This window comes from Corylus avellana, chromosome 11 (assembly GCF_965113065.1).
Source record: "Corylus avellana chromosome 11, dhCorAvel1.hap1.2, whole genome shotgun sequence".
In the NCBI taxonomy this organism is placed as follows: domain Eukaryota; kingdom Viridiplantae; phylum Streptophyta; class Magnoliopsida; order Fagales; family Betulaceae; genus Corylus; species Corylus avellana.
Genome location: NC_142500.1, coordinates 589,819 through 604,142, shown reverse-complemented (window position 1 = coordinate 604,142; position 14,324 = coordinate 589,819). Strand labels below are relative to the sequence as shown.

At 39.2% G+C, this 14,324-nt stretch overlaps 2 protein-coding genes and 1 pseudogene across 4 annotated transcripts; all 3 read left to right on the top strand.

The window, feature by feature from the left end:
- The first annotated feature begins 456 nt into the window (after nucleotides 1–456).
- On the top strand, nucleotides 457–5,700 carry LOC132166721 (uncharacterized). Its single transcript, XM_059577593.2, has 6 exons — nucleotides 457–2,389; nucleotides 3,473–3,906; nucleotides 4,055–4,216; nucleotides 4,466–4,541; nucleotides 4,889–5,044; nucleotides 5,225–5,700. Exons 1-6 carry the CDS (start codon nucleotides 629–631, stop codon nucleotides 5,369–5,371), a joined length of 2,736 nt encoding a protein of 911 aa, XP_059433576.2. The 5' UTR covers nucleotides 457–628; the 3' UTR covers nucleotides 5,372–5,700.
- A 920-nt stretch (nucleotides 5,701–6,620) lies between these two features.
- LOC132166489 (uncharacterized) lies at nucleotides 6,621–11,512 on the top strand. Of its 3 annotated transcripts, XM_059577309.2 has the most exons (6): nucleotides 6,621–8,071; nucleotides 9,112–9,545; nucleotides 9,649–9,810; nucleotides 10,328–10,403; nucleotides 10,711–10,866; nucleotides 11,104–11,512. In XM_059577309.2, exons 1-6 carry the CDS (start codon nucleotides 6,734–6,736, stop codon nucleotides 11,269–11,271), a joined length of 2,334 nt encoding a protein of 777 aa, XP_059433292.2. In that variant the 5' UTR covers nucleotides 6,621–6,733; the 3' UTR covers nucleotides 11,272–11,512. The 3 variants fall into 3 exon arrangements, with proteins under 3 accessions (XP_059433292.2, XP_059433293.2, XP_059433294.2); XM_059577310.2 differs by lacking the exon at nucleotides 10,711–10,866; XM_059577311.2 differs by lacking the exons at nucleotides 10,711–10,866; nucleotides 11,104–11,512 and having other exon boundaries at nucleotides 9,649–9,853; nucleotides 10,328–10,400.
- A 427-nt stretch (nucleotides 11,513–11,939) lies between these two features.
- On the top strand, nucleotides 11,940–13,703 carry LOC132166090 (pentatricopeptide repeat-containing protein At1g11290, chloroplastic pseudogene; annotated as a pseudogene).
- The last annotated feature ends 621 nt before the right edge of the window (nucleotides 13,704–14,324 follow it).

Sequence of the window (14,324 nt, the reverse complement as noted above, 5' to 3'; positions counted from 1 at the left end):
TCAAACCAAATTTAATAAATGAATTGGGTCGGCCTCATTATGAGCTTTAGCCCCCATGGTTTCTCATTCTGAGCTTTTTTGAGCTAAAATATATATATATTTTTTAAAAAATAATTCTGTATAAATCCTAAACCCTACCCCCACTTCCTCCATAAAAGTATCAAAATTATTTTAAAATTAACTTCTTATATTTTTTTTTTCTCAAAAAGTATTTTAAAATGTCTTGGCAGGGGTGTTGGGTTGCTTCCACCGTGGCCGGCCCATGAAGTGAAGGAAGCCAAGCCTTTCAGCCCAAAATGAGTTGGGTTAGCCTGGTTATAATGGGCTCGGTCCGGAGAGATTTTCAAGACGGAAAGTTCGCCGTTATAAAAGTTATATAAGTTGCCTTTACAAGTGGCAACTGTAAATAGCGCTTTCATGATACGGAAAGAAAGCAAAAAGAAAGAAAGCAGCTTATATATTATATACTCTGGCGGGAAATCGCAACCATCCCAGTCAGCTTCCACCAGAAGTTTCTCTCCCAAACCTCGAAGCCGAAACCTAACCTTTCAACTTCTTCGTTCTATCTCTCCACTCTCCAAACCCAGTGATCTCTCTCCCTCTGGGACTGTGAGTGTGATCGTGACAAATGACGGTTTTGAGGTCTCGGGAAATAGTCCCAACGAAACCCACACCGAAAACGCCGAAAGCGGCGTTCAAAATCGAGCCTTCCACGCCCAGCCGAACGGACGGGCCCTCCATTCTCCAGTCTCCCACTCCACCAATGTCATCCAGCCCAAACCCGGATCCGAACACGACCCCGGTCTCTTCTGGGTTGGGCTCCGATTCGGTATCCATTTACGGGGTTAACCGGCGGCGGAGTCTCCGTCTCTCTTCGAAATCGGATTCCGGCGAAGGATCGGGTTCGAATCCGGCCCACGACTGCAAGAGGAAGAGTGTCTCCGGCGAGAGAGGCGCGTGCTTGAATGGGAATAGGGTGGAAGGAGAGAGTGCGGAGGAAACTGGTGGTGGGCTCTTGAGTTTGGCTGGAAATGGAGAAATGAGTTCTGATGTGATCGAGAAGAGGGTTAGGGTTCTGGACCGGGTTTGTGGATTAAGTGGAAATGGGTCGGGTTCGGAAGAAGAGAAGGATTCGAGGGGTTTTGGTGAAGTTGGGTTAGGTTCAAAATCGGCCAAAGGGAAGAAGAGGAAATTGGGTTTTGACATCAATTTAGGTTTGGAATGTGCAAGGGAGGATGGAGAGGGCAAAGGGTATCGGAATTTGCGGTCTGGGAAGAGACTTGCAAAGAGAGGTATCAATGGTGTTGGGACTAGTGCCGTTGATGACAAGCTGGTTGATGAAAGAGAAAGCCAAGAAGAGGAAGAAGAAAAAGAAAAGCACAATGGAGAATTGGGGAGAGAACTAGTTGGTATCGGGATTAAGAGAGAGGGGAAGGGTAAGGGGAGGCTGGTCCATGATGATTTAGTGTCAACTGCTTTAAAAGTGGTGGACCCCAAAGCGGATAATGCGAGTGGCAATGTAGTTGAGAATGAGGGTTATAAGTCGGTTAATGAGAGACGAGCTGGTGAAGGTAATGAAAAGGGGAAGAGAAAGTTGGGTGGTGCTAATGATGGGGGTGTTGTCATTGAGAAAGGTGTTGTTAAGGGCAGAAGGAGATTTAGCAGAGAAGAAAAAGGGAAGGGCGTGGTTCTTGATGGTTCTTTGTTACCGAATGGTGAAGGGGAGGGCCTTGTGTCTAAAGAGAAGAATTCTGTTGAAGATGTGGTTTCGGGTGCCGTCCATTCGGGGGATAATGTAGCATCACAGGTGGAAACGGAAGTTGGGCAGGCTAATGCAAGAGAGGATCAATCAACCAGGAGGGATTACATGGAACGGTTTCGAGAGATAGCAAGGGAAAATGCTTCTCGATTTGCTCTTTTTACTCATATAGGTGAAGGGGAGGACCTTGTGTCTTCTGAGGCTGAAGCTGAACCGGAATTTGAAGATTGGCCGGGTCCCTTCTCCACTGCTATGAAGATCATTAAAGATCGAGCAACTAAGAATCAGCGAGTGGGGAGTTCATACTTAGACAAGAGCAAAGCTGCATCAGTTACATGGGTTCCGAGAGATAGCCAGAATCGCCCAAAGCGGCCGGTTCCCTCACTGAAAGAACTGTCCTTGAAAATTCTTGCCAAGAATGCTGACGAAATTAAATCACTTGAAAATATTCCGGATGCTTTGAAGCACAAGCTAAGTCATTTGCTTTGTGATTCTCGGAGAATGAATAATCATTCTTTTGAGCTTCTCGTTCATGGATCACCTAGAGAGGTTCGCTTGAGGGATTGTTCATGGCTGACCGAAGAACAGTTTACAAAATCTTTTCAGAATTGTGACACCAGCAATCTAATGGTATGTTTATTTTGTCATATGATATGCTTGCAATATCTTGAAGGTTCATTGTATCTTTATTTGAATTCCTTGCATAATATGTTTAATGGCAAAAGGCTATGGTTCTATGCTTTTCAGTCTTGTGGGAGTTTCAGCTTAAAAGCTCATCTCGATGTTTGCATAATATGTTTGTGGTATATCTTAGAATAGGACTTCGTGAGATACTTGGAACCAACTTATTTAAACAACTAAACATTAGATTCCATGTGAGTGATCATGATAATCCTACTCGTAGTCATTGATTTATAACACGTACTTTAGGATGCTCATTTAGTACATTATAGCATGGTGTGCGTTAAGATCAATTTTTTGCTGCTTATGTTTTCATTCTGTGACATGATTATGCTAGAGCATTTTGTTTGCTTGCTTATACACACACACACACACACACACATATGTATATGTAATATATAAATCTGTTTGTTGACGCTTTATTGGTGAACTTTATTAATCTAGTTGATGAGAAGTGCTTTGTTCTTATGATGTCCCTATTCTTTCCAATGCTTTTGTTAGACCAGGGAACAGCTAAAAATAATCAGTTTGTATGTCATTATGCAAAACAGAGTAAATTGTACTAACCAAAATTCTTAGTCATTGGTGCTCTTGGCGTGATACTGGTGTATTGCCACAAAACTTATGATGCTAGACTTGATATTTATTTATTTTCCCAGAAATGTTGATTCTTGATTTGCATCTGAGATGTATTTTATTTTTGCCTTGTTTCCTCAATTTTGTTCTCCCATCAAAAGCTTCGGTTGAGGTTGACTAAAGTAATTGTGAATAGACAGCTCTAAATCAGTTTTTGGACTTAATAATGGGCTTATTTTGGGAATTTGTTTTCCAATGTATGATTTTGGAACTCGGGTTGAATGCTTGTTGATTACAAACTTAGTTTCGCAATGTTACTGCTTCATACAAGAATAATCTTCTCACCTGGAGGTCATTGTTGTTTATTGAAAACGGGTTCACATTAATTTTGAGTGAAAAACATCCTTGTGATTTGAACACTCTGGATAAGCTCGATTTATTGTTTTGTGGAATCAGGTACTGCAACTTGACCAGTGTGGACGCTGCATGTCAGATTATATGTTACTTTCTACCTTAGCTCGGTCATCAAATAGCTTGCCTGCATTAACTGCTTTATCCCTCAGTGGTGCGTGCCGTCTTACAGATGTTGGGCTAGGGAAACTTGTTTCTTCTGCCCCTGCATTAAGATCTTTAAATCTCAGTCAGTGTTCCCTCCTCACATCCTCCAGTATTGACACTTTAGCCGACTCATTGGGATCAATTCTGAGGGAATTGTATCTTACTGATTGTCAAAGCATTGATGCTATGCTTATCCTGCCAGCATTGAAGAAGCTTGAACAATTACAAGTATTATCATTAGCGGGTATTCAAAATGTTTGTGATGATTTTCTCAGGGAGTTTATCGCTGCTCGTGGCCACAATATGAAGGAGCTTGTTTTGACTGATTGTGTGTACGTCTCTTTAGCACATCTCTTTGCAATGTTTTATTGATATTATCTTTAATGCCTTTAGGGATGATCATTCCTTCCTTTAGTTTCAGAGACTATGTTTATGGCACTGTGCTCCTTTAATTTTGCTGGTGGTTCCAATTTTTTGCAGAAAACTGACAGACTCTTCCTTGAAAGCCATCGCTGAAAACTGTCCGGGGTTATGTGCAATTAATCTCGAGAACTTGTGCAAATTGACAGATTCTGCTATAGGATATCTTGCAAATGGCTGTCGAGCAATTCAAACATTAAAACTCTGCCGCAATGCATTCAGGTATTTACATTTTTGAGCAAGTTAAAAATTTTCATTTTGTTGTACAGTAGAATGTAATGCATTATCACCCTGAATTTGTTATTGCTAGATAATGGGCATGGCGTGCTATGCATATTTGGATACGTAAACATGTTCGTTTTGTTTTTATTCTTGTACCGTTGATGTGATATAGGTTGTCTTACTGTTAATACAATATATATTGTCAAATGCTTACTGAACACGGGCTTGACGGTCTCTTCTGCATGACAGTGATGAAGCCATTGCTGCCTTCTTGGAAACCTCTGGAGAGTGTTTGAAAGAACTTTCGCTGAATAATGTCAAGAAGGTAATTTACTCACATCTCTCTCTGTATCTCTCTCTCATACAAACACATGCGCATACACACAAACACATGCACACGCACACCAAATGCTAATGCACACACATGGGCATCCTCCCAAAGATACCTTAAAATTGATCACGTGGTTCATATATGGCTTGCATGAAGCAAAATGATTGCTGCTTGTGTTAGAATGATAAATGCCTGAATTTTCTGCTTTGGGTGACTCAGCCAATTTAGGTTATGATAATCTCCCTGCCTCTTGGTTTAATTATAGGCCTTAGGTCAAAGGGGTCTGTTGATTTTAATGATGCTCTCTTATTTATGTTTGGGGCTTCTGTGGCTTTATTCAGGTTGGCCGCAACACAGCCCTATCACTTGCCAAACGTTCAACAAGGTTGCATACTCTAGATCTATCCTGGTGTCGGAATATGTCAGATGAGGCTGTGGGTTTGATTGTAGACAACTGCTTATCACTGAGGGTGCTCAAACTATTTGGATGCACTCAGGTATATCCATTTTTGGACTCATCTCCAGGAGAGGGATCAAAGTTTTTTTTATTATGATCAGTTTTCTTACCACTCATACATGACTGTTCTGAAATTTTCAAGGCTCCACATTGTAGGATTTTAAGATAATTTGCCAGAAAATAGGTTTCAAGATGTGATGGTGCTTTCTTTTTTTGGCAGATTACGAATGTTTTTCTAGATGGTCACTCGAATCCAGATGTGCAAATTGTTGGCTTGAGGATGTCTCCAGTATTGGAACGTGTCAAGGTGCCTCATTATGAAGTAGAAGGTCCATTGCGTTATTCATTGGTGTCTTCTCCAATTTGATCTCTGTTTGGATAATCAGACATAATATTACAATTAACATCATACGGCAGCTAGGAATAACAAATAGAATACAACCAGTTACTCAAAATTTTCAATATCTATGACTTGGAAAATCCCTCTCATCCCAAAAGCTTTCTTTTTGCCCTGTGTCCCTATATAAACCAGTCACTTGCTTTTTAAATTGAAAGCAGTGTAACTAAATTGTACTGCAAATATTTTGTAAGCATAAACAAATGATTCGAGTAAGATGCTTTTGTTTAGCGATTCCCGTGGAACTCAATGACATGAAGTATGATTGGAGATTTTTCAAATAGATTGTGTTAAACTTTTGAGACTGTCCCATTCTCTTTAAAGCATAGACTATATTGTCAAATGGCCAATATGCATGGAAGGCAGAGCTGGATGTCACTAGAATACGATTCGTTTTTGCGTTCCACATAAGCGACTTGAGGACGCCCAACCCCCACTCCCATTTTTTCCTACTTTTTGGAAAAAGTAACGCTACACATACTATATGCATGTTTTGACCTACATGTTTATCGTTAAGAGTAATGTTAAAAATCAAATTTTTATTTCATAATGACTCTTGCAATCGGTCTTTGTTAGAAAATATAATTAAGGGTTAGATGAGATATTATCTTTGTGCATTGTGTGATAGCTGTGGACCTATGGTATAAAAATATAATTTTTAACATAACTTTATTGTGAAGAGGATTTAATCACGGAGTTTTATGACATAAGTAATGTAGTTGTACTAGCAATTATATTTTTATTTTACATTTTTGACATGTGGAATCGATCCTATTCTTTTTTTAAAAAAAAAAAAGTCAAAAGTTGATTGGGACTTTGCTGCTTTGTTTTTTTTTTTTTTGTTTTTAAATATTTTAAGGGTCGAAGAGACGTGCCAGCATTTTTTTATTTGAAACACCTGCTTGACCCACATGATTGTATTGTGTAATTTGTGTGGAATGTGTTGAACTGCTAAACCTTTTTATACAGATTGGCGTGATACTTATTATATTAATTATTAAAAATTTAGTACTTAAGAAATAGTTCAAGCAGTGATCACTAATTAAAATTTTTTTTCTCCTTTTTGTGTGGTCATGTAAAAAAAAAAAAATATATATATTAAAAATTTAAATTTTGTTACTTAATTTACATAATAATAATAATAATTATGGAAGCACATGTCGTTGATGGCCGATTAGCCTTTTTTTAAACATGACGCGAGTGGGAGTGGAATGCCTTTTCTTCTTCTCCAAGCAAGGAGACGAACCCCACTTAGGTTTGCTCTACCTCTCCCAAAGTCAGAGAGGCAAAAACCTAATCGAACAGGATCACTTTATAAAGAAGTCAGCAACGATGAGATTCCTGAGTCCTGGAGAAGAGGTCCCACGTAGAACCCAGAAAGAAGGGCTTAACATGGAACCCTCCACCCCCGCCCAAACTTGCGAGTCCTCCTCCACTCTCCTACAATCTTCCCCTGCCAACCCAGAACTGGACGCTCTCATGTCGGACATAAATACGGTCATATCGGCTTCTGGAGCTGTTGATCAGCGCCGGAGGAGTTCCAGTCTCGTTTTCAAGCAGTTGAAACCAAACACCACTTTGGCCAATGACGAGAATAGATTTTGGGTTTCGACAGTTCAACGGAGCGGAGCTGAGTCGCCGGGTTTTGAACCGAGTAGAGACGAAGATTATGCGACTTCTAGTGAGTTTAAAGGGAAGATAAAGCTGGACTTGAATGTTGGTTTCTCCGGGTTCGAGGATGAACTTGAAGGAGGTAAAGGCAGCGATGATAAAGAAGGTGAGAAGATATTGTTGAGTAGTGGGAGTGTAGAGGTTGGTGTGGAGATGTTGGAGGAAGAAACAAGATCAGGGGATGCAGCAGGCGGTGTTAAGCGCAAAAGGTGTAGCAGAGAAGAGAAAGGCAAGCGAAAACTGGTGGAGGTCGATGAGGAGCTTGATGGAAAGGAATTGGTTATATTGGATGAAGAACCAAGTTTTTTTTACGGGAGTGGTATTCTCAAGCGTTGGAGAGCAAGTAGAGAAGAAAGAGAGAAGAGAAAACTTGTCATGGATGATCAATTGAGGAGTGGTATTGATGTAATAGAACTTGATTCAGAGCCTGAAGCAGAGAATTCAGTTTATGATACCCAAGGGAGAACAGAAAATAAGGAAGATCAATGCAAAAGAACAGTGAGTGATGTGAGTGAGGAGGGTAACATTAACATAAGAGGGAATGAATCAAAGGGAGGGGAATACAGGCAACGTCGGTTCCTTGAAGTGGCTAGGCAACAGGCACAGCATTATGCAGTTTTTAACGAAAATCATCGGTCTCTTGGTGCTGAAAGTGAGGGGACTTCTTCTTCACTAAAAAATAAGTCCACAAATGTTAATTGGGTTCCAAGGAATAGTCAGGACCATCATCGCTCGAAGCCGTTGGTCCCTTCACTTTTAGAGCTAAGCATGAAAATTCTTGTCAAGAATACTGATGCAATCACTTCACTTGAAGGTGTCCCAGATGAAGTGAAGAATAGGCTTAGTCAGTTGGTATGTGATTCTAGGAGAATGAACACTCATTTTTTTTCCCTCCTTGTCTGCGGATCCCCTGCAGAGGTACGCTTGAGGGATTGTTCATGGCTAACAGAGGAAGAATTCACAAAATCTTTTGCGAATTGTGACACAAAACATCTGATGGTATGTTTTTTTTTTGTTAATGTAACTATATGTTACGCTCTTAAAGTTCATAGGGCTTCTGATTATCATTTAAATAAAATAAAAAGTTCACTTGATGTTTGCTCAATTATGACCCAGGAAAATGTAATAGAATTTTATTGGACACTAGTCGATTTCTGAACGTGAGATTTGGTTAGAAAAAACATTGATGATCCAATTGGTTGTCATTGATTCATAAATAGATAGTTTAGATGCCCGTTATGCACTTTGAATGAGTACACTGAGATTAATATAGACTAAGGCTCTCTCAAGCTGTCTTTGACATGACATGCGTGTGATATAAATGTCTTGTCTGCTGGTTCTTCTGCAGTTTCTGAAGAGAAATATATGCAATACAATTTTTTTTTTCCTAGGCATTCACAGCTAATGGATGACAATCATTGTAGCAAATATTTTGTCACTGGTATATGAGATACAGTCTGCTTTGTTTTATTTATTTGAGATATAGTCTGCTTACATAGGACAGCATAACAGTGCTTCTCTTATGTCTCAAAAAGGGCATTACTTGATTTTGTGTCAATTACACCAGGATATTTGAATTAGACTGACCAGAGTTCTTACTAGAACTTTTAGCAGGCACATGCGTATTGCTACAGAAACCATAAAGCTAGACAAATCTCTGAGTAACTTTCCCTAAAATGTTATATACATTACCTTCGTCCGAGACATCATATGCTGATAATCACATTTTCTTTGACTCTATGCTTGTTGGAAGAAATCAGAGCTTCATTGGCTTGATTTTCAAGCATCTCTAACCATCTGTGGCTTATATTTTGGGCCTATCAGTGGAAATTTATCATCCCGTGTATTTATGGTTGAGAAAATAGTTTTTCTTCTAACGCAAGGGTCCTTTTCATGAAAGGCCAACATTGTTGTTTATCAATTGTACAGGTGATCATTTCTATGCCTAGGGAGAATGGACTAGAGGAGCTTCTTGTCTCCTACTGACTCATATTTTCTGGATAAGCTAAACTTGTTTCATTTCATTTTTGTTGAATCAGGTATTACAACTTGATCAGTGTGGGCGCTGTTTGCCTGATTATGTATTACAAGCTAGCTTAGCTCGGTCACCAAAATGCTTACCAGCACTAGCTATTCTATCCCTCCTTGGTGCATTCCGGCTTTCTGATGTTGGGATAAGTGCACTTGTTTCTTCTGCCCCTGCACTAAGATCTATAAATCTTAGCCAGTGTTCACTTCTCACCTCCATTAGTATCAAAACATTGGCTGACTCATTGGAATCAAGTCTGAAAGAATTGTACATTGATGATTGCCAAAATATTGATGCTATGCTTATTCTGCCACCATTACAGAAGCTAAAACATTTAGAAGTGTTGTCATTAGCAGGCATTCAAACTGTTTGTGATGATTTTATTAGAGAATTTATTACTGCATGTGGTCACAATATGAAGGAGCTTGTTTTAACTGATTGTGTGTAAGTTTCTTTTAAGTAATTTGTCTATTAAATGCTTTTATCTTTATTCTTAGAATGTATCTTACATAAGAACTTCATGCTAGCTGTTTTAAATCTGGTGCAGGAAATTGACTGATACTTCCTTGAAAGTTATTGCTGAATCCAGTTCTGGATTATGCAGACTCGACCTTGCTAACTTGTGCAAATTGACAGACTCTGCTGTGGGATATCTCGCTAATGGTTGTCGAGCAATTCAAACACTGAAACTTGGCCGTAATTCATTCAGGTTTTTGCCATGATAAATTGATTTTCCTCCATAGTAGAAAATAGTAAGTTATCACATTAGATTTGTTTTTTTACTTTCAAAGGGGATTCATGTTACCCACCCTAGATTATATGGGATTAAAATAGCAGTGAACTTAAGAGAAGAACACTTTAGTGGTGGCACTTTTACTTCCTAATAACATATTGTTTGGATGAATCAAAGGAATCCCTGAAAATTACTGACCAATGGTTTACATCGTTTTGATGGATCTATAATTTGTCCAAAATTATATGAGAAAGACCCTGGTGATGGATTTTGACTTTATACCCCTGCTTTGTCTTAAGATTTTTGCTTGTCGGAGAAATTCTTTCTCTGCAGACATATATAACTTTGAATTATTTCTAGTTTGCTTAAATTGTCAAAAAATAAATAAAAATTGTTTATAGTTTGCTAATGATTTCGCTTCAGATGCTTACTGCAACCAGTTTTGGCTTTCTCCAAAAGAAAAACTAATTGAAATTCTTTTCATGCATGTCAGTGATGAAGCTATTGCTGCCTATTTGGAAACCTCTGGAGAGTCCCTAAAAGAACTCTCCCTGAATAATTTGACCAAGGTACCTTAATAGTCCCCCCCTCTCTCTCTATAAGTAACGTTTATCTAAAAAATTTTCTTTTTCACCTCATTGCTACTTAATATTGTATCAAACGCTTTTAGCCATAACCTCGTGATGCAAGAATGCAACATCTACCTGTATATTCTGCTTCTATGCCAGTTCTTGGTCAATTGGGCTAGCAAATTGGCTCATTTTATGTTTAGCACTAGTCCTTGGGTTGAAGGGTCTGCTGGGATCACTGGTTAATCCTTTAGATGATTGATGAAATTCTTTCTTTGTTGATGGGGACATGCGCAACATTTTCCAGATTGGCAACAAGACAGCCATGTCACTTGCTAGACGCTTAAAAAAGTTGATAAACTTGGATCTGTCTTGGTGCCGGAATTTAACAGAGGAGGATTTTGGTTTGATTGTGGATGGTTGTTTGTCACTGAGGGTGCTCAAAGCTTTTGGATGCACTCAGGTTTGTATCCTTTGTCAGACTCCCCTCCTTGACAGAGAGTTAATGCAGTAAATTTTCAATATCATTATCAGAATTATGTCTATTCTTGAAACAGTGATCATGATCTTTTTAAAAAGAAAACATCTAATGCCTCTGCTAAAGTGTAGGCTGCATGAAATTGACCTACACAATACTACATCATAGTATGGAAATAAGATCTTGTGCAGGATAATTTAAGTAATGGTGCTCTGTTTGCAGATTACAAATGTTTTTGTGGAAGGTCACTCCAATCCAAACCTACAAATCATTGGTCTGAAACTGTCTTCAATATTGGAAAATCTCAAGGTGTCTGATCCTCAACAACTGCTGAAATATTCCCCGTTGCCTCTTACTATCTGGTCTTCATTTGCATCATCAGATGCATGAGATTGGCATCCGGTGGCAATGCATTTTCTCTTGTAAACTCATTGCAGTATCATACTGTATGTATGTATAGTCAAAATTGAGGTGGAAAGATTAGCATTAGAATCACTAAAATTTTGTCCATTGTTATGCTTCTTTAATAATTCCAGTTGTGGAAGATTCTTGTATACATTATATGTGGATCGACTTCTGATATTGCATCTAGGTGATACCATAAACAATAATAATGAAGATTCACGTCCAATTGTATGTGGCTTTAGTGTATTCCTTGGCGTTTAAGCCAAAGGATGGGGGTAGCATTTGGGTTTTCTCAAGGTTTCTTCCACTATTTGGTGAAAAGAGAAGTAAATTTTTTTGACATAAAAACAATAATAAAAAAGAGTGGTTACAAAAAGAAAAATGGGTTAAATTATAACTCAATTTGCAATATTTTAAACTGTTAAATCCGACGACAAAAATGGGTCATATGCGATGGAAAATATCTATTATACCCCTATTTATATGTGAAAATATAATTATGCCCCTTCCCCACCCACACCGCCACACCCCCGCGAAAGAATCAAAATCAGATTTCTCTCCAAACTTGTTGGTCCACAAAACTCACTTCACCCAAATTATAAAGAAGAGTCGGTGATATATCAAGCGGGACCATTTGGGATGTCTCAAAGTTCATGTCGGCTACAATCTTGAGGAAAATCGAACCCATTGCTTCTGTCCCATTGCATTTCCGTCTTAGCCATCACTCCCTCCCTTTCAACTACCTTTTGAATTCTTGTTCCTCTCTATCAGACCTCAAACGGGTCCATGCTCTGATCCTCACAAATGGGTCGCACCGAAACCTACTCGTCTCTACCAAGATCGTTGCTTTGGCCTCCACCTTGGCCTCCACCATGGGCTACGCACGAAAACTGTTCGACAGAATGAACGAGAGGGATGTATTTCTTTGGAACACTTTGATTAGGGGTTATGCTGATCTGGGTCCTTGCCAAGAAGCCATAGCTCTTTACAGAACCATGCATCATACGGGATTGTTACCCGATAACTATACCTTCCCCTTTGTGGTTAGGTCTTGCGGGGTGCTCTCGGCTTTGACGGAAGGGAAAGAAGTGCACTGTAACATAATTAAGAATGGGTTTGATTCAGATGTCTTTGTTCAGAGTTCTTTGATCAGTATGTATGCTCAAAGTGGGGAGACTTCGAATTCGGAGATTGTTTTTAGTGAAATGGTTGTGAGGAACATTGTTTCTTGGACGGCGATGACAGCGGGTTATGTGCAAAATGGGCTTTTTAAGGATGGGTTGGGTGTTTTCAGGGAGATGGTGGCTTCAGGAACTCAGCCTAATGCAGTTACGCTTGTGAGCATTCTTCCTGCATGTGCGGGTTTAGAATATTGGGGTTTAGGAAAGTTGATTCATGGTCATGGAATCAAAGTGGGAGTGGACTCAGATATTTCACTGATGAATGCTTTGATTGCGTTTTATGGTAAGTGTGGACATGTTGATACAGCCAGATCTCTGTTTGACAGGATGGTGGTAAGAAATCTGGTCTCATGGAATGCAATGATTGCCGCATATGAACAGAATAATGTTGGGAGGAATGCGATAAAGCTCTTCCGTAGGATGCTAAATGAAAGGGTAGAGTATGACCATATAACAATGGTCAGTGTTATTACAGCCTCTGCTAGTTTGGGAGCATTGAATACTGGAAAATGGTTACATGAGCTTGTTAAAAGAAAAGGTTTTGAAACACATGATTCAATAACAAATGCACTTATTGATATGTATGCAAAGTGCGGGAACATAGATTTGGCCAAGGATGTTTTCCAGAGACTGCCTCATACAAGTGTTGTGTCCTGGAGTTCAATAATAGGGGCTTGTGCATCTAACGGCCACGGGTATGATGCTCTCAATCTCTTTTCCAAAATGAAAGAAGAGGGAATTACACCAAATAACTTCACTTTCACAGCGGTTTTGACTGCTTGTAGGCATTCAGGTCTAGTAGAAGAAGGGAGGAAGCATTTTGAGAGCATGATAAAAGAGTACTCAATCGTGCCTGGTGTAGAACAATGTGCTTCTATGGTTGATCTTCTTGGTCGAGCCGGTTGCTTGAAAGAGGCTTATGAATTTATTGAGAGGATGCCAGTTGCGCCAGATGTGAGTGTTTGGGGAGCTTTGCTGGGTGCCTGTAGAATTCACAGCAACGTGGAGCTAGCTGAGCTTGTGGCAGACAGGCTGCTTCGTTTGAACCCCACAACTGTTACCTTCTATGTCCTTATGTCAAATATATATGCTGAAGCTGGTAGATGGGAAGATGTAGTGCGGTTGAAGAACCTGATGAAGGTTAAAGAGTTGAAAAAGATACCTGGCCTTAGTTTGGTGGAGGTGAATCACAAGTTCCATACGTTTATGTCAGGTTCAAAATCCCGGCGTCTCTGAGTGGCTTCATCAAGTAGATAATGTGAATACAGCAGAGATATGATTGATGGCATTCAAGCTTTTGAAGAATGAACCTGTTAACTGAAATTCGGTGGTGTTATACTGTTCTGTATGGTGTTGTAAACTTCAGGGACCATCATGATTGCTTTGCTGGAAAGATGAAGTAGGTTTTCAAGGAGCAAAAATTATATCTTGATCAAGAGGTTTTTGTACATCAACTCAAATACTCAAATGAACTACTGTTCAGTTTTCGAAAGCTAAAAATGATTGTTTCTAGTATAAATAGTTGGGCTGTATTGCCGCTCACGCTTCACAAGTTGATAATATATTGCAGTTCTTTATTGTATGCAGTGGGGACTGATTTTCATGACTTGTAAAATCCTTCTTTATTTCTTATCTTCCTTTTCTTCTATTTTTACAGTATTTTCTTTCTCAAGCCTCGTATCCTGCTGATGGGCTGTGCCCATTTTTTCCTGCGTTATGAGAAAGTAGTTTTCTTCTCAAGCCGCATAATTTAGCGCCTTTATTAACATAATATCATAACATCATCCCATAATTTTGAAAGATGAGTTCATCTTTTGTTTTACCGTGAAACTGAGAAGACAGAAGAAAAAAAAAATC

Excerpts from the sequence above, each read along its gene's own strand:
- LOC132166721 (XM_059577593.2), top strand. The coding sequence starts at position 629 with ATGACGGTTTTGAGGTCTCGGGAAATAGTCCCAACGAAACCCACACCG. Across the intron at positions 2,390-3,472 it reads GTGACACCAGCAATCTAATG|GTACTGCAACTTGACCAGTG; the intron begins GTATGTTTATTT and ends TTGTGGAATCAG. Across the intron at positions 4,217-4,465 it reads CTCTGCCGCAATGCATTCAG|TGATGAAGCCATTGCTGCCT; the intron begins GTATTTACATTT and ends TCTGCATGACAG.
- LOC132166489 (XM_059577309.2), top strand. The coding sequence starts at position 6,734 with ATGAGATTCCTGAGTCCTGGAGAAGAGGTCCCACGTAGAACCCAGAAA. Across the intron at positions 9,546-9,648 it reads CTTGTTTTAACTGATTGTGT|GAAATTGACTGATACTTCCT; the intron begins GTAAGTTTCTTT and ends AATCTGGTGCAG. Across the intron at positions 9,811-10,327 it reads CTTGGCCGTAATTCATTCAG|TGATGAAGCTATTGCTGCCT; the intron begins GTTTTTGCCATG and ends CATGCATGTCAG.